The 24,995-nt window shown below is 43.5% G+C and overlaps 1 protein-coding gene across 12 annotated transcripts in view; it reads left to right on the plus strand.

The window, feature by feature from the left end:
* ZMYM4 (zinc finger MYM-type containing 4) overlaps nt 1-24,995 on the plus strand; it is a 78,688-nt gene that overhangs the window by 36,608 nt on the left and 17,085 nt on the right. For 11 of the 12 annotated variants that reach the window (XM_061596164.1, XM_061596165.1, XM_061596172.1 and 8 more), the window contains 17 exons: nt 897-1,424; nt 2,118-2,185; nt 2,650-2,820; nt 3,218-3,296; nt 4,335-4,587; nt 6,979-7,153; nt 9,453-9,665; nt 10,493-10,643; nt 10,739-10,854; nt 14,304-14,579; nt 15,754-15,904; nt 17,653-17,825; nt 19,178-19,367; nt 22,418-22,561; nt 22,830-22,867; nt 23,135-23,279; nt 24,474-24,595. In XM_061596164.1, coding sequence (XP_061452148.1) covers nt 897-1,424; nt 2,118-2,185; nt 2,650-2,820; nt 3,218-3,296; nt 4,335-4,587; nt 6,979-7,153; nt 9,453-9,665; nt 10,493-10,643; nt 10,739-10,854; nt 14,304-14,579; nt 15,754-15,904; nt 17,653-17,825; nt 19,178-19,367; nt 22,418-22,561; nt 22,830-22,867; nt 23,135-23,279; nt 24,474-24,595 — 2,993 coding nt within the window. The remainder of the gene's footprint in view (nt 1-896; nt 1,425-2,117; nt 2,186-2,649; nt 2,821-3,217; nt 3,297-4,334; nt 4,588-6,978; nt 7,154-9,452; nt 9,666-10,492; nt 10,644-10,738; nt 10,855-14,303; nt 14,580-15,753; nt 15,905-17,652; nt 17,826-19,177; nt 19,368-22,417; nt 22,562-22,829; nt 22,868-23,134; nt 23,280-24,473; nt 24,596-24,995) is intronic. The other variant, XM_061596173.1, reaches the window with a different exon arrangement.

Raw genomic sequence — 24,995 nt, forward strand, 5'->3', positions numbered from 1 at the left:
TCTATGAGGAAAGGCTAAAAGTATTGTTTCCATTTCATTGGGGCCAGATTATCATAGAATCATAGAATAGTAGATTTGGAAGGGGCCTATAAGGCTATGAAGTCCAACCCCCTGCTCAATGCAGGAATCCAAATCAAAGCATTCCCGACAGATGGCTGTCCAGCTGCCTCTTGAATGCCTCCAGTGTCAGAGAGCCCACTACCTCTCTAGGTAATTGGTTCCATTGTCATATGGCTCTAACAGTTAGGAAGTTTTTCCTGATGTTCAGTCGAAATCTGGCTTCCTGCAACTTGAGCCCATTATTCCATGTCCTGCACTCTGGGTTGATCAAGAAGAGATCCTGGCTTTCCTCTGTGTGACAACCTTTCATGTACTTGAAGAGTGTTATCATGTCTCCCCTCAGTCTTCTCTTCCCCAGGCTAAACATGCCCAGTTCTTTCAGTCTCTCCTCTTAGGGCTTTGTTTCCAGTAGGGAGGAAGATGACTGGGGCAGGCAGGTCTATAAAATCATTAATTGTATGGACGTTGTTCATTGTTTCCTGTGAAAATTCTGGAACCTGGAGTTGTCCAGAGAACTTGATCAGGAGTGTATTCAGGACAGTAAAAAGAAGTAGATCGTCCTCCAGTGCTTAACAAATACTTTAGGATACAGAAGTTAGATAACACACATACTTAACCTTCTTTTATTTATTTATTTATTAAGTCATTTCTCTGCCATCTTTCACATCGTCACAAGGTGGTGAAAAACAACTTTAAAAATGCAAAACATCATCATTAAAATTACAAACTATAAAATGCAGCAGAAAATCCAGAGCAATGTATTCAGTCTTATATTTGCTTCCAAATTTTAAATAAGGTGTTTTTATTCAGGCATATGATTCTTCTTCCTTCTCCAGGTGGTGAGCTTGTACCTGCAGAAATGTCTGAAAAAACTGTTCACAACCTAACCCCCACCTTTGACAGCATACCATATAGAATGCAGAACCGAACAGGGTCTACAAACTCCTTGCTGGATGACAGTGATTACTTCTTGAACTCTGGGGACCTTACAGGGATTCCTGTTGTTGGGAGTGACAATGAAGATGAGCAAACCTTTGCTCCAAAAGATGGTCTCCCTTCTGCTGTTCGCCCCGAGGATAGCCGGGGAGATGTGAGGAGGGTTCGGGATCACACAACGGACAATGAGAAAGACACACAGATCCAAAATGTGATCCAGAAAGACCTCTCTTCCCCTTTTGATAAGGGGCCCTCCGTATTTAAGTCTGTCCGGAAAGATTTTAGCATAACAAGAGATGATGCTAAGGATATTTTTTTGACAAAGGAGAAAGCCAGAGATGGACCTTTTCAAGAGCGTGACAAACGCTTGGAAAAAATGCCAAAGGAGTTGGATTCCAGATTGAAAAGCAGTTTCCTCGATAAATCAGGTAACACTTTGTTTGCAAGAGTTAGGCAGAGAGCAAATGAGTTCCTGATTATTTCAGTGAAGCGTCTTCAGGGATGTTCCTAGTGGATTGTGCACCATTTGTCAAATCTGTCTCCTATTCTACCACCCTTAATGGCATCCGTATTCTGCTGATTGAGGCAGGTGACTCAATTTGCCTCATGATTAGCTGCCTCTGGTTGATACAATCAGTTCCATCCACTTTTGGACAATCAAAGAACAAAGGGGACAGACCACCAAACGCTACTTTAGTGGTGAAGAGCCTCCGGACTGCAGACTTAATTGGGCCTGGCAGGGGCCCTAATTTGGCCCACAAAGCCATTTTCCCCAAACCATGTCCACCTGCCCCAAACCTGACATCATATGTAACATTAGATGTGGAGCAGATAACTACTTGGGTGCAAAGAAACAACAGGGAGCTTAAAGTGTTCTCCAGATTGCTCCTTTGGAAGTGAGGTGTGTTGACAATGCCAGTCAGCTGATTGGTACTGACAGTGATTCCCTTTTAAATTGTCACATGATGTCAGGTAACCGCCCACCTCAAAGTGGCTTGCGTGGGTGGGAAAAGTCAGGAGGTCAGTATCTGGCCCACCAGCCAGATACATTTCCGCACCCCTGCATTAGTTTGCAAGGAATTCCGTTGCAAAATGATGCTAATTAAATCTGTTTTCCCCAGTTACTAATCAAGTGGATGAAACGTTACGGACACAGTTAGCACCACAAGCACCAGAATCTAACTTCAGGGTAAGTTTTTTATTCTATTTTATGGCGTATCAAAGTGCATTTTTTTTGGAATAGGAATACTGTAGAAATTTTGTTGTACCCCTGGTGAACCTCTAAGAATTGGTTAATGTCAGAGTAGAGCAACTGAAAGGGTCCTGAACTGTCATTGGCTGAGCTGCTCTGACCTTATATAGGGGCAAGACAGAAGAGTCTAAGAAAGAGAGAAGAAGCAGGAGGAAAGGAAAGGCAGATGTCAGAGGTGAAAGTGGACAAGGGAATGGGGGAGAGGAATTTCTAGGTCAGGATGCTTGGAAGATTGAATGGCCTAGGATAATGAGGGAAAGAGGAGAAGGTGAAGGGCAAGGCTGGTGGAGAGAAGAGAAACTGGGAGAGAGGATAGTAGCCAAATGCCAAAAGCCAAAATATATGGGAAATTGTCTCCCAATTGTGTATGCTACTGAATGTCTTGTTCTTCTGTGTGCTAGGAGTCTAGCTACCTGTTTGCTAATAAGGAATCTGTCGGTCAAGAGCTAGGGAATTCCTATGCGCCAAATACTAGAATTAAGGAAGAGCCTTTGGACAATGACTATGATAAAGCTATGGCACCTCAGCAGGGGCTGCTGAACAAAATTAAGGACGAACCAGATAATACTGAGGTAAGATGGGGCATAAACTGTCTAGCTTTGACCTGCATCACTCTGTTATAACTGCAGCATTGCCTCCTGGGTTAGCTGTTTTGATGCTTTTATTGTTGCCTTCAGGGTCCCTCTTCATGCTGTTCCCAGAAAAGTCTAGGTAACTTCGATACATGTGTACGCAAAGGGGGTGAGGGAAAGTTGGGATGGAGTTTGATGAGCCACTCCCATCCATCATGGCTGGTATTAGCACATTACATGGGGAAAGTTGCCTGTCCTGGCATCCAACCCTGGGAGGATTTCTAGGGCAGAAGCCTCTGCTGTCCAATTATACTGGGGTTAGTACCCCAGGATCCAAGGTGGATGGGGCCCGCTGATCACAATGGCCAGGATTTCACCTGTAGCTGTTTTGTTTCAGGAATATGGCCAGCAGCCAAAAACTCAGGAAGGAGAACTGAAGATCAGTGCTGTGTTTTCAGTCAGTGGCAGCCCTCTTGGTAAGGAACAATATTTTTGGGGGGGGGGGAGAGAGAGAGAGAGACTGTGGACAAACTGTTGGAAAATGGATCCTGCCTTTCCCTCCCCTGATCTTCATGTGCCAATTTTATTTATTCATTTAAAGGAATTACACGCCATCTTTCAGCAGTGCTTACAGGGCAATTTAACAACAAGATAAATCACAAAAATCAAAATATAATTTTTTAAAATTACAAAATGTTTTTTAAAAAGGAATGTATTAGAGGCCTAGGGAAACTAAAAAGTCCATAATTTGTTAATAGCTGCCCAATTAGTGAAGGCACAAAAATGGAAATCTGTTGAATCCCTTAGAGAAGTGGATTGGGTTAAAAAAATGGGATTTATTAATAAGCCAACACAACAAACTCAAGAAGGGAGACAGAAAACTGATAATTTATAGAAGATTTAGGGCCAGTAAACACATACTTGGCTTATCCCAGTTCACAAATTCAGTTTCCAAAAAATTACTACTATTGCTGTTATTCATAAAATTTATTTTTTAATTTTTTTAAATTTATATCCCGCCCTTCCTCCCAGCAGCATTTACATTTTGTCCTTCCTCCCAGAGGAGCCCAAGGTGGCAAGCATACAAGGAAAAAATCAACTAAAACATCTAAAAACAATCCCAAAACTATATGCGTGTACTAATTGCCTCAGAAGAAATTGCTTTTTATTTGTTTGTATACCAAGTAAACCAATCTAAACGTGAGAAAAAGGGAGGTTAATTATAATGGGTTTTGTTATTTGTAGGGAGAGAGGGGCAGTTCTGTTTCATGTTTTCTGTATTATTGGTTATTAAAAATCAATTAAAATGTCTTTGCCTGGTGCTGAAAAGATAGCAGTGTTGGCCCCAGGCAAACTTCTCTGGGGAGGGACTTCTAAAGACAGGGCAGTGTAACTGAGAAGGCCCACTCTCTGGTCTCCACCTGCCTCTACTTAAGTGGAGGCAGGGGAGCCGGAGGAGAGCCTCCAAAGATGACCTCAGTAGCAGCTTATCTCTTCCCTTTCTTTTTGGTAAGCTCCACAGCTCACTTCGGGTTTCCCACCTAACACACCATCCTCTGGCATGAATAAACTGCTTCCTGCAGTCCCAAGCACAGCTGTTCGGGTTTCCTGTTCAGGCTGTAAGAAGATCCTGCAGAAGGGGCAAACAGCCTACCAGAGGAAAGGCTCTACTCAGCTTTTCTGCTCCACACTGTGCCTCACGGGATATACTGTACCAGCCACGCGGCCACCAGCTTCTTCCAAGAAAACCTGCTCTAGCTGCTCAAAGTAAGGGTGCCGAGGCTTTGAAATGTGCTGCAGCTCTTTAAATAAATCTTCTCTGTAAATATGGCCTGGTCCATGAGAGAGAGGGGGAGAGAGAGATGGGGAAAAGCTGTTTCATCCCTAGTAGGAACTGTGGGCTGAAGATCGTCTTGGACTCTGACCCTGTAGCGGTGGATTCTTCCCTGCATCTGAACTATAAAGTTGCATTCAGTGTTGGGTGTGTTGTGCAGCCTTTCACCGAGTTTGAGCCCAGAAGCCAACATTCTTACTGGCTGTTTTATTTATTCAGGTTTAGACTTAGCTTTCATTGGTATTTTGGGGGGATTGTCATTTTGGTGTTTTGAGCATCCTGTGGCTGCAATAGAAATGGAGGCTATAATGTGGTTGTAAGATCAGTTGATATCTTGTCTGGAGGCTCAGAGCAGGTAACAGTATGCTGTTGAAAACCCTCAACCACTAATGCCTGTTCATAGAGAAAGGCTTTGACATGGTTTCCAAAATACATTCTAGCTGGGACTCTGGCAGACCTCCAGGTAAAGAGTCCCATACATGTGGGGTGGGGGTGGGAGTGGGAGCAGGCTGCATATGGCTTCATAGCAGCACATTGAATTGCAATTGGAAATGGCCTTCCAGTTTTAAGCACCAGCATAGTGAGTGGTGCATAAGACAAGGGGAAAACCCACTGAGGGCATAGAGCAGGGGTGGGGAACCTCATTCCCAGGGGCCAAATGCAGCCTGCAAGCCTCTATCAGGCCCTTGGAATTCTCAGAAGGACCGTAGCTCAGTGGCAGAGCATCTGCCTTGGATGCAGAAGATCCCATGTTCAATCCCTGAAATCTCCAGGTAGGGCTGGTAAAGATTCCCTGTCTCAAACCCTGGAGAGCCACTGCCAGTCAGTGTAGACAATAGCAAGCTAGATGGACCAATGGCCTGATTCGGTGTAAGGCAGCTTCCTGTGTTCCCTAGAACACACCTTTCAGCGGCTGTGCTTTGCACCTCAAGTGTTTTTGCCTGGCCAAAATGTGTCCTTGATCTCCAATGATGCCTCTTGCTTGTCTGGATGGAGGATACAGAGTTGTGTGGAGGTGGGTGGGTGTAGAAATTAATCTACTGTACAAAGGTAGAATTTATATTTGTGTCTCTTCCCACTTTTGCCTCTGGCCTTGCCCACTGCTGGCATGTGACCCTCAGCTGGTTGCTCAGAAGGGAATGCGGCCCTTGGGCTGAGGAAGGTTCACTATCCTTGGCTTACAGAAATGTTCCGTCCCATGAACTTTCTTTCCAGCTTCAGATCTAAAACAGTCCTCACCCTTTGCTTCTGTGTACTTTTCTGTAACTGCAATATTTAGGGAGTAAGCTGCATTGGACTCATTGGGGCTTTCAGCTGCATAAATACAAGAAATATAGATTATTTGGCAAGCAAATTAATAATAAAAAGAGGTGGGGGAGGGACAGACAGCTTTGGCTTGCAGATGATTTCAGTTCACGGCTGCTTCCAAACAAACCTGTTTGTTAAGCATTCATCCTGGTTGATTACACAAAATTTGCGTGGAGGGTAGAAGACATTGGCCATTTATTTGAGTGTTCATCCTGGTTTGTTTCCTGCTTGTTTTTATGAAGTTGTGTAGAGCAAGTGTTATCCCATACTTCCCAGTGCATTTCCCCATCACTTTCTTTATCACAGAAAGTCAAATTTTAGGAGGTGAGGAATGAGTTTGTTGTGCAAGAGCACCAAATCAACTTTAATGGTGCAACCTGAATTTGCCGGTGTATGATTGTATCTCACTAGAAAATAGTAACAGTCTGGAAGCACACACGCACACACATCAGGTGATCAAATCTAGGGAAAGAAAATGCTTGCACAGGAGGGGGCTCTTACATTGATTTTTGGTACTGAAGTTAAGCACAAGGGATGGGAAAATCTCAGCCTTTCTCTCTTTTTATCCTTTGCACCAATTTTGTTATGTGGCAAATGAATGAAGCATAGTAGCGTTCTTTTTGAAAACCACCCCGAGACTATAATTTGAAGGGCAGTATAAAAATCCTATTATTTCTTATATGTCCTCTTGATAAATTTTAAAGCCACGTCCTATTTATGGGAGTGTTGACACAACGCCTGTGCATCCTTGGGAATACCCATCGAGCAGGTGAAGTGTTTAATGCCTGCCCTCCTCTGTTTGCTGCTGTGATTCAGGTGGACTCAGGCCAGATCCCAGCTCAGCTCACTTGGCAGGTCACACTCACTGGCACCAATAGCCCTATCTGTAAAGTGGAACATGCAAGAGGGAGCTCTGTCATCATGATGGTGGCTGTTGTTGCATAGAATCTGTGGAGGGTGTAAATTTGAGAATGGGAAAGCTGAAATCCTTGGTTCTCCCTTTCAAAACTGTCTAGGGACATTCTGAATCCAAAGGATGTGATTACTGCTCAGTTTGACAACACCAACTCCAGCAAGGACTTCTGCAGCCAGTCGTGTCTTTCCATGTATGAGCTGAAAAGGAAACCTGTCGTCACCATCCACACAAACAGTATTTCCACCAAGTGCAGCATGTGCCAGAAGAATGCAGTGGTAACTAAATTTGTAAACCCTTCCTTTTTCTGAATGTTGGGTGGGTGAGGCTGCTGGGGTGGCTAGCTGGTTGGCTTTGGGTATGGGAGACTCCATGCTCAGTGCCTGCTCGCTTTGTACATTTGTGAGTGCTAAAGAGATGGCAAATGAGGACAGTTCTACCCAGCATAGAATAGTGTCCCATTCCAAAGAGGAGGCTCATTGGAAATTGGGATTGCAGGGAGCAGAGTTTGTCTGTGTTCATTTTTGTAAGCAAACATCTTGCAACTAAAAGAGTGCCTCCAGCCTTGTTTCATCAGCACAAACAAAAGAGTACATACTTTTCTGGATTTCTGTTCTGCATTGGATCTGGAAGTCACTGTGGAATTTTTGGGGGGGTTTTTTGTAGTGGTTCTGGTCCTTTTAGGAGGGTTAATTCCAGAGGGTGATGCTAGGAGTCTCCTGCTCTCAACCTTTTTGGCCTGTGTTGTCTAACAGGTCCATCTTGTCATCTCTGCTGTTGAAATTGCATGGAGACGTTGTCTGAAGACTGGGGGTTTACTGTCATCAGTATGCAGATGACATTCAGCTTTTCTCTCTCCTTCCGTCTTGAACTAAGAAGACCTTAGAATTTCTGAACTGGTGTCTGGAATCAGTAATGGGCTGAGATGTGTGTGAATAAACCAGGTTGAGGAAGGCTGCACTAGAGTTTCCTTGGATACAGTGTTCCCCCTGCCCCCAAGCTTCTGCTAGATTTTCCCATTGAATTCCCCTGGATCACTGAAACTCTCTGTCTATGTGGTTCAGAAAAGCAAAACTATGTGGTTCTGTTTTGTTTTTGTAATCAAAATTCATGATGAAACCAAGTTTTTGGCAAGCAAGTCCTTTCATTTATGGCCCTCATAATGGTGATTTCTTTCCTCCAGCAATAGGTTCCATGGCAAATAATCTGATTCAATCATGCTATCGTTAGCCTGGGTTTCTCTTAATTACCTAGTTTAAAAAATCCAAAATTTGCAAGAAACAAAATTTATTTGCATGGATTGCCAGAGTTTGTCAACACTTTTAAAAGTCCATTTTTTAAAACTTTAAAAAAGTTCAAAAGAGGATGGGAGGTGGAAGAGTGAAATCTACTATATTCCAATTATAAATAAATTAATAAAAAAAGCCTAACTTCCATCCATTCCCAACAACATATTTCAAATTTAAGACTGCAGTCCTGCGTATACTTACTTGGGAGTAAGCTCAGCTGAGTGCATAGATTCAGCTTGTAAAACATTTGTTTAACAAAGGCTTTTCTTCAGCCAGCTGATAAGCAACCCTTAGGTTTTAATTAGAAATGCAAACTTTCTTACACAAAAACAGTTCACCATTTTAAGTTGCTAGTCTGAAGTGAAAGAGGAAAGCCTTCATCTTTTGCTTGATTGTTTTTCTCACTCTGTCTCTTATCTGTTTGTTATTTTGCTGTTTGGTCCCCAGTAGCAAAAAGGTTGCAGACTGCAAGAGAGGGTCACCTTCCAGCCTTTTTTTAAAGATGGGATTCCTCCTTGGCTAATTGATTAGCATAGATAACTGGACTGAACTAACAATCCAAACAATAGTAATACTTAAAAGCCTCGTTATCACCCTCATTCATTCACTTACCAGCCATAATGACCCTGGTAAATGGATTTGTCAAAGCACTGCCAGGGAGGAGTTTTTGGCTTGGGTCATGGCCTTTGAGGGTTTGTTAACCCCTAATCCTGGGTCTTAACCAAGTCCCTCAAGTCTCAGGAAGTAATTTAAATTAGAGAGTGTGGTATTCTGTTTCATTTTGCCCAGGGGTAAAATTAAACACGTTACTTTTAGAAACATGTACTGTTCTAACAGTCTTCCAGAGGGGATTAAAGTGTTAAGGTAGTTTTCCCCAACCTGGTGCCCCCCAGATGTTGTTGTAATTTTACCGATGAGTCTCAGCCAGCATGGCCAATGGTGAGGCATGATGTACTCCAACAACATCTGGGGTGCACTGGATTGAGAGAGGCTAGTTTAAACTAACTAGAGTTTTTCCAGTTCAGATGTAACTGAGAACTCTAGTTAGTTTAAAAGAGACAGCAGATTTCTCTGATCCAGGGAAGAGGACACATGCATGAGGTCTGAGACTCCAAGCAGGTTTACATATCACTAGGCTATGAGGTGCTAATGACTCCCTTTAGTATTTGAGATCCACTGCTGTAGAGCAATGGCAGTCACCGTGAGGTGTTTTTTTTAAAATGTGTAATTAGTTTTAGAAAAGGAAATCCTTAGAATACTCCTTGTGACAGCCTTTTTGCTCTCTCAGATTCGGCATGAAGTGAATTACCAGAATGTCGTGCATAAGCTCTGCAGTGACGCCTGCTTCTCCAAGTTCCGCTCTGCAAACAACTTGACCATGAACTGCTGTGAGAACTGTGGGGGTTACTGTTACAGTGCCTCGGGCCAGTGCCACATGCTTCAGATAGAGGGGCAGTCCAAAAAGTTTTGCAGTTCAGCGTGCGTCACTGCATACAAGCAGGTCTGGGTTTTCTTTCTGTGCCTGGCTTTTTTGGGTGTGTTAAAAATCATCATTTTAAAATGTGTGTTTGTATATTAGGATGTCCTAGGACTGGAGAGGAGAGCCTGGACCCTTCCTCTCTAATAGTACGAAACTTCCTCATAGCTGCCTAGCTGTGGAGAGCAGCTAGGTATGATGAGTACTGTAACAGAGGCCGCAATTCTGCCTTCATGTCTGTGGAACAGCTGCAAAGTCATAGGGCAAGGGGGTGCTTGAGGAGGGCCAGCAGTGGGCAGGAAAGGGGAGCTTTTCACCCTTCCCCTGTAGACCCCCAGCAGCTGCTTTTATTTACCCCAGCCAGGATTCCAGATAGGTATTTGCCATGCCAGACAGGTGAACAGTTGTAGGTACAGGGAAGAGATGGAGGGGGGGAGGTAGCGGGAGACAATTATGCATTCTAATCTCACTGCACGATTACTCCAATGCCCAGCGGCTTTCCAGCAGTTCAGTAGAAGCCTGGGCCTCTCTCAGTTGTGGAGTTCCAGCCCCATTGACAAGACATGAAGAATTTGGGCAGTATTGTTGCAAGTTACATTGTTGCAAGTTCTGGACTCCTTGTAGTTTCAGGGTCTTTGACTCCTTATTGTAAACCGCTTCAAGATATTTTGTCTATTGTAAGTGGTCTATAAGTGGACTTAATAAATAAATAAATAAATAAGTGTCCTGTCCCGTCGTCCCCCCCCCACATGTAAGACACCTCTTTTCCAAACCTACAAATGAGCTATCTGGACAAGTGTACTGTTTCTGCTTCCAGAGGGGTACAAACCTGTTGTTCGTTCCTCCTGCAGAAATCAGCAAAAATCACTCCCTGTGCACTGTGTAAATCTCTGAGATCTTCAGCTGAGATGATTGAAAGCACAAATAATGTGGGGAAAACGGAACTCTTTTGTTCTGTGAACTGTCTGTCGGCACACAGAGTTAAAATGGTCACATCTTCAGGTAAATGTTACTTTGCCCATATAGTCTGAAAGCAACAAGGCTTAAATTCCTTCTGCTACACCTTTTCTGTTATGTTTGTTTTTTCTGTCTGGCAGGTGTCCAGGTGCAGTGTAACAGCTGTAAGACCTCAGCCATCCCCCAGTATCACCTAGCTATGTCAGATGGCAGCATACGCAATTTTTGCAGCTACAGTTGTGTGGTAGCTTTTCAGGTATGCCCTGATTTCCAGTCTGGTTACTTAATTATATTTCATCTTGATAGCATGGTAATTCAATTGTGAAAAGCGTGTCAAAGGCTTGAGCCAGTGTGGTGTAGTAGTTAGAGTGTTGGACTAGGATGGGGAGACCAAGGTTCAAATCCCCACTCGGCCATAAAGCTCACTGGGTGACTTTGGACCAGTCACAGTCTTTCAGCTATTTCACAGGGATGTTGTGAGGTTAAAATGGGGAGGGGAAGAACCATGTGTGCCACCTTAAGCTCCTTGGAGGAATGGTGGAGTATAAACATAATAAATAAATAAATAAATACTTAAAAAAAATGCAGTGGCACATAAAGGAAATTACATTACACATGTTGACCATTTTATATACATAATATGTACAGTACCACAAGGCAGCATGTTGGCAGATATTCAGGAGCTGCTGAAAACCATAAGTAACTGAGAAAGGGAGGGGCCAAGTGGAGAATAAGAGGAAGGGCAGGCTTGATGTGGTCTGTGATCTACCTGTGGAGGAGCTGGGCCTTGAGTCAGGCCAAATCTGGTTCCTTCTCTGGGTGGTGTGTGGAAGGCCTCCAGGACAATCATGGATTAAAACCCCCACTGCCAGGGTTAGGCAGATCATGTGAACTAAAGCACTAAAAGCATTCCTCCATCCCTATTTCCAGTTCCATCCAGAGGTCTGCACTGTCCATCAAAAACCTGAGAGTCATTTATGGGTACAGAGCAGAGGTGCACCAGTTACATAATAATAATGATAATACTTATTTTATTTATTTATTGCATCCTGTGAAGCATCTTGAAGCAATTTTACAATATAGTGGAAACACACACAAAACAATTGCAAACATAAAAATAATTAAAAGGAATTATAAAACCAGTTGCAAATGCAATAGAGATTCCAACTGGGACAAAAATCTCCACTTAGAAGGCTTGCTGAAAGAGGAAAGTATTTAACAAGTGCCAAAAAGACACTGGAGACAGTGCCTCTCTGATATGCAACTGTCTGATACAATGCAGACCTCTCAGTCTTTCCTTTATTCTCTTTTCTGAGATCAGGTTTCCAAGAATATAAGTGTTTGTGTTATCCAGATGGAGAGCAATTAAAAGGAAGGGAAAGCATGGAGATTGGGAATAGGTATAGGGGCAGGGAATAGTGGGGGAGGGGTGACACCGCGGATCAGCAGGCCCCTATTAGAGTTGCTGGAATCTGCCGAGCTTCTTCTGGGAATTTTGAAAAGGAGACCCTCCCTTTGGAATCCCTCAAGCTTGCAGGCAAATATGATGCTGGGTAGCTTTCTAAATTACTTAAGCAGCATTCTCAGAAGCCTTTATTCCATAGGGCTGCACAAGCTTTGGGTAGTTTTAAAGGAGCCAGAAGGCTCCCAGTGATCAGATGATTGGCAAAAAGTGTGGACCTCTCTGTAAGGCAGGGGTAGGGAGCCTCAGGGCTGACTGTGACCCTCCAGGCCTCTTTATGTGGTCCTTGGGTCTTCCCAGACCATACCATCTCTCCAAGCGTATCCCATTTTCCCCCGGCCACACCACCCTTCACTGGCCCTGTTTTCCACCCTTCTTGAGTGTCTTTGCCTGGCTGGAATGCATCCTTGAACTCTGCTAATGCTTCTTGCATGTCTGGAAGTAGGACAGAAAGAGGTGAGTGTGTGTGTGTAGAAACCAGCCTACTGTATAAATGTAACATTTACATTCATTGCTATGCCTGCTTTTGCCTCTGGCCCCACCCATCCCTGACATGTGGCCCCCAGAAGGTTGCCTAGGAAGAAATGTGACCTTTGGACTGGAAAAGCTTCCCCACTTCTGCTCTAAGGTGTTGGAGTAGAGAGTCTCTCTTCTTCTTACAGCCTCTACTCCCCTCGTGTTTAGCCAGGTTGTTTAAAAAGTCACTTGCTTCCTGGCTGGGCTTCTGACTTGTCTCCATCTGCTCTTCCAGTCACCTGAGCAGCAGCGCTGGCCACCTGTTTTCAAAACAAGCAAAAGGAAGTAATTCTGTAAATAGCACGTGGGATTTATCTGCAATGGATGTTTTGATGGCCACTAGCTTTAAACAAGGATTAGGCCAGCCTTCCCCACCCTAGTCCCAACCTGATGTTTTGGACTACAACTCCCATCAGAGCTGATGGGAGCTGCAGTCCAAAACATCAGGTGGGCACCAGGTTGGGGGAGGCTGGATTAAACACTTTTCTGGGGGCAAAGTCTTAATGTGTCTTTTCCATGATAGGTAAAAAAAATAGTAATAATTGAAACTTCATGTTGTACTTCAGATTACCGGGTGATGGCATAGTGAAGATCCTCGAGGCTTGCCTATGAGCTTCCCAAGGGGATCTGACTGCCCACTCTTGGCGATAAGAGTTCTAGTCTAGATTATTTGCAGTCTGATCCAGCAATAGTGTACATTTCTCACACCCTCCCTCACTGCTGTTAGCCTTCCTTTATGTCTGTTTATTATATATTAATTGGTTACGTCACTTTTTTGGTAAAAGTATTCAAAGCAACTTACAGTGCTTAGAGGTTTCACTCTTTTCCTGCCCCACTGAAGTGAGTTAACTAGATGTATATATTTCTTCGCATGGCCCGTCCCAGAGTGGTTTACAATAATGAAAATGCAATATACACATGTTCAATAAAATCTGACAAAAATAATTGAACAAAATAGTGCTACTACTAGTAGTAATATTTACGTCATTTATGAATCACTTCCCATGAGCTATCCCGAAGCAATTTACAACATATTTAAAACAGCTATATATATATATAACAGTTAAAGCAATTATAATAATAATAACAGTTAAAGTAATTGCATATATAAAAAACAGCTATACATATAAAAACAATAGAATATACAGAAAATCAGTTCAAATCTAAAGCAGCTATCAAATATGAATACTAAAAGTGTTCATCCAGAGGGGGGGGGGAATCACCTAAACAACATATCCACCCACCTCCACACAGGATGAACATCAGTGACCACCAAAGACAAAGCTGGGGTCAGGCAAGCTTTGGGAGAAAGGACCATAGTTCAGTGGTAGAGTGCCTGCTTTGCATGCAGAAATTCTCAGGTTCAATCCCCAGCATCTCCAAACGGGGCTCAGAGAGACTCCCTGTCTGAAATCCTGGAAAGCCACTGCCAGTCCGTGTAGACAATACTGAACTAGATGGACCAATGGTCTGACTCAGTATAAGGCAGTTTCCTGTGTTCCTACATTTGCTTAGGGACAGCATTCCACGACCAGGGGGCTACCATGGAAAAGGCCCGTTCTCACATTGCCACCTTTCAAACATCTCTGGAGGGTGATCAGTTAAGCATTTCTGGAACCCTAATTTGGAGTAGAGTATGGTGCTGGTAGGACAGAGAGAGGTTTATTTTTTACAGACACTTGACATATATATATATATATGTTTTCCTTCCTCTGCCAATTTAACAGAACTTGTTCAACAAGCCTGCGGGAATGAACTCCTCGGTGGTGCCCTTGTCGCAGGGCCAAGTGATTGTCAGCATCCCCTCGGGAGCAACGGTTTCAGCAGCGGGCAGCACTCCCTCTACAGTCTCCCCCAGCTCAGTCAGCAGCTCGGCTGCAGCTGGTCTCCAGAGGCTCGCCGCTCAGTCCCAGCAAGTCACCTTCGCTCGGGCTGTCGTCAAACTCAAGTGTCAACACTGTAACCGCCTGTTTGCCACCAAGCCTGAACTGCTTGATTACAGGGTAATGGGCACCTGCCAGTTTTTGTTGTTTACAGACCTCTTGAAGTTGGACACACGGGTACTGTAATTGTGGACCAGAACCTCACTGGCCGGCAAGGCTGGGTGTATTCCGTGCTTGATAATCATTTTTAAATTTGCCGCGCCAAGGAAAGCTGGCTTTTGAGACTTGTATAAATAATACAAACTGGTCCTATTTGCACAGTATCTCTTTTTTACATATCTTTTCTGCCATTCTTTTTTTGGGGGAAATTTATTTGGCCATCTCTTCGAGTTCTGAAATTTCAGCAAGCGTTGGCCATACCCTTTTAAGAATATCTTTACAGCCGTAAGAGAAATTTGCAGTCGCTACCAGAGCTGGCACCAGACTTCAGCAAGCCCTTGACATGATCTGCCTGATGGCGACCCACTCATGCCTAACGTTGTTCCTTCTCTTTGTGGTAGCAGCAGCAGCACTGTTCCTCCCTGCTCCATCTCTTACTTTTTACTCTTATTTAAAAAAACAAACTTTAAAAGGCAGCATCACTGGCAGCTTCTCCAGTACCTCCCTCACTGCCTGGGCCCTTGATCTCAGAGCCAAGCATTCTTGGCAAGGTAGCCAGGAGAATGGCTGTGCCTTCACCATGGTGACTAAAAATACTTTTTTCAATGTAGATTTTGTTGTTGTTGTTGTTATTTAGACTTGTTAGTTGCCTCCAAGTGACTTACATCACGTTAAAAGCTTGAATTTTAAAAGGCTTTGTAGCTGCCATGGCAAACCACAGCAATGGCAGAGGCGATACCTGGCGCTGAGAAGACTGTCCCCAGAATGCCAGGTTCTGAGACAAAGAACCTCCTTGGCCCTTAGAGCACAGGCAAGGCAGGGATATGGTGGGGCCTCCACGGTGGGTGGGTTGAAGGTTAAGGCAATGAGGGGCTCTTCTGAATCCTGGGACCCTCAGCCAGGGCGCAGCGTGTTCAATTGCTGCTGGCCAGCCTGCTTACTACTCCAGGCTTTTTCTGCACTTCTGTGGAATGGCAACTTTTTACTCAGGCCTAATAATGGGTCTTGATAAGTGTTTAATGGAAATGGGCAAATTTGCATCTGCATTGAAGAAGGGTGGGGTGGTATGACCTCTCCCAAATTAACCAGGCATTGGAGGATTCAGTTTGACCAAAGCATTCTTGCTTAATGGCAGGGCAAAATGTTCCAGTTCTGTGGCAAGACCTGCTGCGATGAGTATAAGAAGATAAACTGTGTCATGTCGATGTGTGAATACTGCAAGATTGAGAAGATTATCAAAGAGACGGTGCGATTCTCAGGCATCGACAAGTCATTCTGTAGTGAGGGTAAGATGGGACAAGGCTGGATTGTGTATTTGAAACCTTAATCTCAAGGCACATTGTCATGGAAAGGATGTGGAGCTTCCTATTGGCACAGGAACTAGATTTTACTGAGAATTTGGTACAGTTCAGGAAAGGAGCAATCATTGATACAGAAAATGACAATTTGAAGGCAGATCTTATACCCCTTATATACACAGTCAATCACTATGCTCTGCAGGTGAGGGCCTCCTGCAGATACCATCTTATTAGGAGGTTTGTTCCGCACAGCATAGAAAGCAGACCTTGGGTGTTGTGGCACCAACACTTTGGAAATCCCTCCCCTTAAATATTAGACAGGTGCCATCTCTGTTATCTTTTTGGTGCCTGCTGAAGACCTTCCTTGTTCAACAAGCCTTTTAAGTACAGACCTAATGTCAGTCTCTCTGTGTTGGAATTGCTTTTTAAGATGTTTTTAAAGTTGTCTTTTTAAAGATGTTTTAATATGTTTTAAAGTCATTTGTTTTTAAGATGTTTTAAAGTGCTTTTAGCGTTCTTATTTGCTGCCCTGGGCTCCTGGGAGGAAGGGCGGTTGTAAATTTAATAAATAATAAATAAATGTTTCAGGATCTAAATAAAGCCAACTTTTTAAGGAGCTACTCTGTTTTTTTCAGTGGCAAGATCACCTCTTTCTAGTTCTTAAATCGTCCTTGAACAATTTTAATATTGCAAAATATAATAAAGTTGTCTTCAGGAAGTGCTATCTGTTACTGCTTGCTGCTGATTTGCTTATGGGGAGGACTGCTTGCATGGGCAATGTAGTGTGCGGTCACTGCAAGCTCATGGCAAGTTCTGTGATCTTCACGGTATATTTTGAAGTTTCAGAGCCCAGAAATTTATTTATTTATTATTTATTATTTAATTCAATTTTTATACTGCCCATAGCAAAGCTCTCTGGGCGGTGTACAACCAATGAAGATATATAATTACATTTCAATATTTAAAAACACCAAATCCTCGAAACAACAGTTAGACAAACAGACAGGACATATAGCTAACATAAACAACATTAAATACAAATACTAAAATACTAAAATGCTGAGATATTAAAAATATTAAATATATTAAAATGCCTGGGCAAAGAGGAAGGTTTTCACCTGGCGCCGAAAAGATAGTAAAGTAGGCGCCAGGCGTACCTCGTCAGGAAGGGTGTTCCATAGTTCGGGGGCCGCTACTGAGAAGGCCCTCTTTCTTGTAGTCGCCTTCCGGGCGTCTTTCTGAGTAGGCACCCGGAGGGGGCCTTCGATGTTGAGCGTAGTGCCCGTGTAGGTTCATATCGGGAGAGACGTTCCACCAGGTATTGTGGGCCCATGCCGAAAAGCTGCTATGACTTGGATTTCCAAGCTCTTGACTCATATGTGACATTGCTCATGCGAGCAGGCAACTTCTGTGAATGAAGAAATTAGTTAAAAGCAGTGTTTACAATTCTTAAGCATCTCCTTAGATTCTCCAAACTTGTTTCTGCAGCTATGAAAACTAGAAAGGTGCCTTTTAATAAAAAGAACATTTTAACATCATGTACAAGCTCTGTGTGGCCTATTATCAATGCCAGGAATTTCAGTTGCATTTTTTCTTACTCTTTTTTCCCAAGTATCCTTTAGTCCTTTCTTTGCTGCAGGAGACTTTGCTCCTGAAATCCATATTATCCTACTTTGAGCTGGAATAGAGGGGAGGAAGTCTTACTTGCTGTTTGTTCTTCTCTCTTGCTGTTCCAGGCTGCAAGCTGCTGTATAAGCATGACTTAGCCAAGCGTTGGGGGAACCACTGTAAGATGTGCAGCTACTGTTTGCAGACATCTCCCAAGCTGGTTCAAAATAATTTTGGGGGCAAGGGGGAGGAGTTCTGTTCAGAAGACTGCATGTCGAAGTTCACGGTTTTGTTTTATCAGGTAAGTTGCTCTGGAGTGCAAACATGTCTTGAAAATTCATTCTACACCCCTGGAAAGGCTGTTCTGTATGGTCTGTTGTATATATGACAGAGTTTGGAACTGGATTACCTGGCTTCAGAGCCTGCTTCAGCCTTGTGGATGGGCCTGCAAGCCACCTTTCCTCTTCAGTTCATTATTTTGTTCACAAGAATAATGTGAATCACTTGCCTTGTCGTGATTGTTGTTGTGTTTTGTGTGTGTGTGTGTGTAGTCACAAAGTAAAGAACTGAAAATCAGTGCATGGCCCTTTGCAAAGACAGGTTGCTGCCCCGAGGAGCTCACAATCTAAAATTCAACACAGGGAAAACAGACATAAGCAGGGGAAGAATGTGTTATTATTTCAGTTACACACATTGAGGAGTAGTTAGTGTAGGGCAGCCTTCCCGCTGTGCTGGCTGGGGGCTAATGGGAGTTGTAGTGCAGGGGTGGGGAACTTTTTTGGCTCCAAGGGCCAGATCTTTTATCATGCCCCACCCCACAGACCAGTCTTGACAGGTAGATGGGGCAATCCACCTGCCAATCACATGATGTCATTATGTCATCATATGATTAACAGGCAGGTTGTCTCACCCACCTGTCAAAAGTTAGCCTGTGGGGAACCACAGTGCTAGGGGTGTTACCAGCCTTGTGCTTTCCAAGATGCTTTGCAGTGCTCCTTTCAACCTCCAAAATCAGCATAGGGCAGCTTCAAAGAGCACTGCTGGGAGGGATCAGTGGTTGCCATTGAATGGAACCTGCTTCCCCTTCCTTGGGCTCCTACCACCCTCCAGTTGATAAGATGATGGGAGTGTGCCCTGCTCCAGCAAAGGAAAAACCAGGAGCCCACTTTATGCTCCCAATTGCTTTTGAAGCCCTGCCCTTACCTGCTCCACAGCTGATGTTATGCGTGGTGTCAGGTATAGGGCAGGTGAGTGTGGTTTCCCCAGAACTGCTTCATGGGCCAAATGGGGAGGCCTGGTGGGCCACGTTGGGTCCCTGGAATAGAGGTTCCCCACCTCTGTTAAACTCCAAAACATCTGGAGGGCACCAGGCTGGAGAAGGCTGCTGTAGGGCATGGATCCTCTTGCCTCAGTTTTAGCATTCCAAAGCAGGGGGAAAAAATTCAGGCAGCTGTGTACCAACAGGCAACCTTCATCTTTTGCCTATTTTTAGCAAGGGGACCATACATTCTTTGTGTCGGCAGAATTGTTCACAAAATCAAACCGAATGCAACAACAAACTCATTTGGGAAAAGCAGTCTTGTGTATGATCAGAGTCCTTTTATTTAAAAAATAAATAAATCTCCCCATGCCCTCTTTTCTTCTTCCTTGTAGATGTCCAAATGTGACGGCTGCAAAAGGCAGGGTAAACTCAGCGAGTCCTTGAAATGGCGAGGGGAAATGAAGCATTTTTGTAACTTGCTTTGCATTTTGATGTTTTGCAACCAACAGTGTGCATCAGATCCACCGCCCCCTCCACCCCCGCCGCCACCCCCTCCACCTCCCCCACCTCAGAACAATACAGGTAAAAGAAGACCCTGATGTGGCACTGCTGCTGTTATGGGTGTCAGGGACAGCTGGGACATCAACTGCAGAACAAATTCCAAATCAGTGAGTGTAGCGGGCACAGAGGTGTGTGCGTGCTGTGACTTCTGCCACCTCCAGCACCCTATGTCTTTCCTTAAACTGGACAGCAGAGTGGAATGGAACTAGCAGGGCTACACTGGTGGTGGGAACAGGCTGACATCAACACATGACAATGGCATTAAAAAAAACCCGACACTGGCTTCCCATCTGCTGTCGGGCCAGATTCAGGGTTTTTGTATTACCATATAAAGTCCTGAACAATTTAGGTCCAGAATAACTTAAGAACCAAGAACCACCTTACTGTATATGTCCTAAATCAATCACTGAGATCATCTAGGGGAGCACTATTCGAGGAACTGAGGCAAATAGTGGTGACAAGACATGAAATTCTAAGCTTAATAAACAAAACTGACAAATTGCCAGGGCTGGATGGCATCCCCTCAAGAATTCTCAAAAAACTCAAATGTGAGCTTGCTGGTCTCCTAACAATAATATGTAACTTATCCCTCAGATCCGCCCCCATACCTGAGGACTGGAAAGTGGGTAATGTAACACCAATCTTTAAAAAAGGATCCAGAAAGGATCCTGGAAATTACAGGCCAGTTAATTTAATGTCTCTCCTAGGAAAGCTGGTAGATAGTATTGTTAAAGACAAAATAACCAAGCATATAGAAGAGCAACCCTTGCTGAAGCAGAACCAGCATGGCTTCTGCAAGGATAAGTCCTGTCTCATTAACCTTTAGAGTTCTTTGAGAGTGTCAAGAAGCATATAAATGGAGGTGATCCAGTGGACATAATGTACTTGGACTTTCAACAAGGTGTACCTCATGGAATAAGAGATGTCCTCTTACAGATCAGGAATTGGTTAAGTAGCAGAAAGTAGATAGTAGGAATAAATGGACAGTTCTCCCAGTGGAGGGCTGTAGGAAGTGGAGTCCCCTAAGGATCGGTATTGGGACCTGTGATTTCTAACTTGTTCATAAACGATCCAGAGATAGGGGTGAGCAGTGAGATGGCCAAGTTTGCTGATGATACTAAATTGTTCAGGGTTGTTAAATAGTGATGGCGAAGAGCTCCAGAGGACCTTTCTACATTGAGTGAATGGGTAATAAAATGGCAAATGCAATTCATCATAAAGAAATGTAAAGTTACGCATATTGGAATAAAATATCTTAAATTCACATCCACGTTCATGGGATCTGACCAGGAAAGAGACTCGGGTCCTGCTTGTGGGCTTCCTGCAGGCATCTGGCTGGCCAATGTGAGAACAGGATGCTGGATTAGATGGGCCACTGGCCTGATCCAGCAGGCTCTTCCTACGCCCTTTTGTAGTAGTCCGCCATGGGCCAGATGCATGAATTGTGTCAATGAAAAGTCCTGCCTTCAGTATAGTGGACCAACTCTATGAAAACCAGGCAACACCGTCCCTGCTAAGTTTCAGACGCTTAGTTAAAACAGTTTTATTTCAGGAGGTCTTTGCACCATATATGCTTTTCTCATGTTTTAATTGATGTTTTAAATTTTGTGCCCCACACTTTTGGTTTGACCGGCAATAAAGGTTGACTGCTATTGCCACACACAATGTTGACTGTTGAATACAAAAGTTTGGGATAAGAGACCCTCAGGTGTCCTTTCCCCCTATAGATTTAGGATTTATTTATTTATTTTTATATAAACATTTCTGTCTAGAGTCCTTCTCATGCCCACACACCACTCAGGGTGTCAATAAAGTCTAACAAACATTTGCAGAATTTTATATACAAAAATTGAAAAATGGCAATTCCAAGCTGACACTGATGTTAGCAGAATAATAGAAAGGCAGGCAATCAATCAATCAAATGTGTATTTACAGTCATAGACCCAATATACAGTTGGTTACACAGTCAGATTTAAAAACAGAAAGAAGCAAGTAAAAACAATCCGATACAGTATTAGCAATTTGTCAGTCCTTCTAAAACAGGCAAACTAATATCAGATATCCTTTTATGTATGGACTGAGCTACATATAAAAATTTTGCAACAGATTTCGTAGTGGCTTTATCTGTATCAGATAGAAAATGCTTTAAAAGCCAATCGGTAGATCTACCAGGAAAAGTTTTAATAATTGGTAAAATAAGTCTAGTTCGGGCATCCTTATACATATCACAGGCGAAAAGAATACGTGCAATTGTTTCAGAAAGGCAGGCAGAAAACCCATAGGTATGTGCACCAATAAAAACATTTACTTTTTTTTTTAAAGATAGGTTTATTTTTATTAATGGAGAAAAGAGAACTTCTCCCTTCAGTTCACCTTGATAGGGCAAAGAGAAGGGGCAAGTTTAGAGCACAGTCAGAAGACAGGTCCACTGCATTCAGCAGGACCTACTCCCAGGTAGGTCTGGATAGGACTACAGTCTTAAAGGTGTTTTCTATTCTTCTACAGAGGAAGAGACTCGTGTCAGGGATAAAATCATCCAGTCTTGCATAAAATCCCCTCTGCTCAAAGTGCCTTTTTATTCAACTTAAATCACTATTAAGGTTTTCATAGCCATAAAAGATAACAATGTTTTGTCGATTTAAATATTTTATTCACCATTTTACTCAGAAATTGAGCACACAAGGAAATGTGGTTACCTGGCAGTAATCCCAGAAAAGGAAGTGTTTGCCCATCACTTTGTCAGTGATTTAGCTACTTCCATCATGTGTTCAACTGTGACTAATCAAAACAGGTTATTTTAAAAAAATAAATAGTTACAGGGTTCAGATAGGTCCAAATTGAGAGGATTGCTGGCAGTTGTCCACAACAAGCTTGCATTTCTAACTTCACTCTTAATTACTTTCATTATAAATATGACAGAGTGGGCGACATTTAGTTCAGGGGTAAAAAACGTATGTATGAACCACCTCTACTGCATCTGTAGAGAAATTGAGTGATTTGGGGTCTAAATACTGGCCCTTGGTGTAATTAACGTTCATACTATTTCAACTCATTCTGCTTCCTCTACACAGCAAATCTTTCCATGACACCAACGCCCTCTGCAGGGCCCCCTCCATCTCTCAGGAAGGATTCCACTCCAGTTATAGCAAACGTGGTGTCCCTTGCTAGTGCTCCTGCTGCCCAGCCCACAGCCAATTCCAATAATGTTTTGCAAGGTAGGACAGCTATAAGTGCACTTGCTTCGGTGACTGTGTCTCTTGTCTCTTTCTCTCTTGCGCACACATCTATTAAGCCCTGGTTTTCTTTCCTTTTTAAAATTTTGTTGGTATCCTGGGATGCAAATTGACATTTTGTGACTTTGGAAAGCAATAGGAGACATGGCCCTACACGTGTTGCTTTATGGTCCCTTTTTGTAATCTCAAGAACCTAGAACCATTCAAGATATTCTGAAGAGCGGTAAACGTTTCCCTCCCCTTTTAACAGGTGCAGTTCCTACTGTGACAGCAAAGATTATTGGAGATGTAAGTTTTTCTGGAAAATTTCTGGGACATCTACTTAAAGACCTTTAATAATGCCAATGTCAGTTTTATTTGTATATTTTTCTATATATTACACAAAATATGGGGGCATTTCTGTACTGTATGTAGAGAGAGGTATAGAGGCACAGGCAATGGAAGGGTGGAGGCCTTGTGGACTGGTAACTGAGACTAGCTGGTCTTAGTGTAGGTGTTGCCCTTTACGGAAATGCAGCAAAGAGTTACTGAACCTCATTTTCTGCTCTGAACTAGGCAAGTACTCAAACAGATGCTTTGAAGCTGCCTCCTTCACAGCCTCCCCGACTTCTCAAGAACAAAGCCTTACTGTGCAAGCCCATAACACAGACCAAGGCCACTTCTTGCAAGCCTCATACGCAACACAAGGAATGCCAGACAGGTATGTAATCAAAAAGGGCACCTTGTAGCTGTTCTGGCCTGTTAAAATATAACTAAATATAAAATTTGTGTAAGCACTTTTTCTTTTGACCAGCTAAAGTGTCACAAAGGAGTGAGCAAGTAGTGGGATTTGTCAGAACTCTTCTTCAGGTTAGGCAAGTAAACAAGGCAAAAAAGGGGAGGGGGAGAGAGAGAAAGATAGTTAGGGAAGATGGAAAAGCTCCGGTCCACAATTTGTAATAGTTTTATTGATCAGTAGGACCTGCAACACAGTGGTGCAGTGCATCTCCACCATGTAAGGGATGTGTGCCTGTTCAGGGCTCTGGAACCAGAGCCTTGCAATGTGGCAAAGGCTCCAGGGAGAAAGAAGCAAGGGTGTCTCTCCCTTTGGAAATATTAAAGGCCAGCAATTACTTGGCTCTCTCTCCAGAAATAGGTGCAATATTCTGGTATCTTGCAAGTCAGAGAGCAGAAGTAAAGAGAAATGTCATGGCCCTTATATTAGCAAATCTGGATATTAATTTTAGGTGGTGCACTGAATAAAGAGTCTGCAGAAGCCCAGTTAGGTGGTGTTACCCAGTGGCAGGGGAGTATTTTTCCTCCATAGGCAAAGGGCCATCATTGGGTGGTAGATAGTCTTCTGTATCCCAGGTATGCCTTTCTGATGTGTAAGTGCCTTCTCTGTGTGTGAATAAGTGCATATCCCAATGCAGAAGAGATCAGGGCAGTCCACCTATCAAAGCCATATGAAATTTTGACTCTCATCTGCCCCCTTTGTTTATGGGGAGTCATACAGAAGCAAGCAGGCTTTCTGTAGAGAAGCCCCTTAGTTTAGGGCAGCCTTGGCCAACTTGGTACCCTCCAGAAGTTTTGAACTGCAACTCCCATCAGCCTCAGCCAGCAAGATTGTGCTAGCTCAGAGTGGTCCAAAACATCTGGTGGGCACCAGGTTGGTGAAGGCTGACCTGGGTGCTGGGTCATCTATTGTGTTCCTTGGCATGGAATAATCTTGTAAGAATGGCGTTAACAACTGAGTCCCAGAGAACGTAAGAGGATGCATTTGTGTAGAAAGGGCTGGTGCCTTAGGAGCAGCAGTTGTGGTTAGCAAAGAAAAGTTAACAGCCTGTTAAGGGAGATGAATGAACAACCAGTTGCTCTTCTTTGAGGATCATGCTTTTTATTTTTAACATAACAGAAGAAGAAGAAGACGTTCCACCCAAAATAATCATGGTGCCTGTTCCTGTACCAGTGTTTGTACCAGTTCCTCTCCATCTCTTCACCCAGTACACACCAGTTCCACTGGGAATGCCAATACCCGTAAGTGATGTGCTTCACACCTTGGCTTTCAGAAAGTGACTTCAATGGTTGAGCTTGTTGGGTTGGCTTGTGGCCAGCCTTGGCAATACTGACTGTCTCCACATGAGTAGCTTTGGTGGTGCTGAGAGAAACCCCAAACCCGTGTGAGTCTGTACATTGCTAGGATGAGTGTACTTGCAGTCGCATAACAGTGAAAGCGTAACTGTTGTTTGTGTCGAGTGATGCTCTGTACTCATTGCTGAAGAGCATCAGAATTGTCTTGCTGGATCAAGCCAAGCTTCCCTTAGTCCAACATTTGTTGAAGGAAGCCCAGCAACCAACAGGCACTAGGAAGTCGCCTGGAAATGGGTGAGTGGTTTATTGGTGCATCATGAACAACCTTTTCTTTAGAGCAGAGGTG

Source organism: Rhineura floridana, chromosome 15 (assembly GCF_030035675.1).
Source record: "Rhineura floridana isolate rRhiFlo1 chromosome 15, rRhiFlo1.hap2, whole genome shotgun sequence".
In the NCBI taxonomy this organism is placed as follows: Eukaryota; Metazoa; Chordata; class Lepidosauria; order Squamata; family Rhineuridae; genus Rhineura; species Rhineura floridana.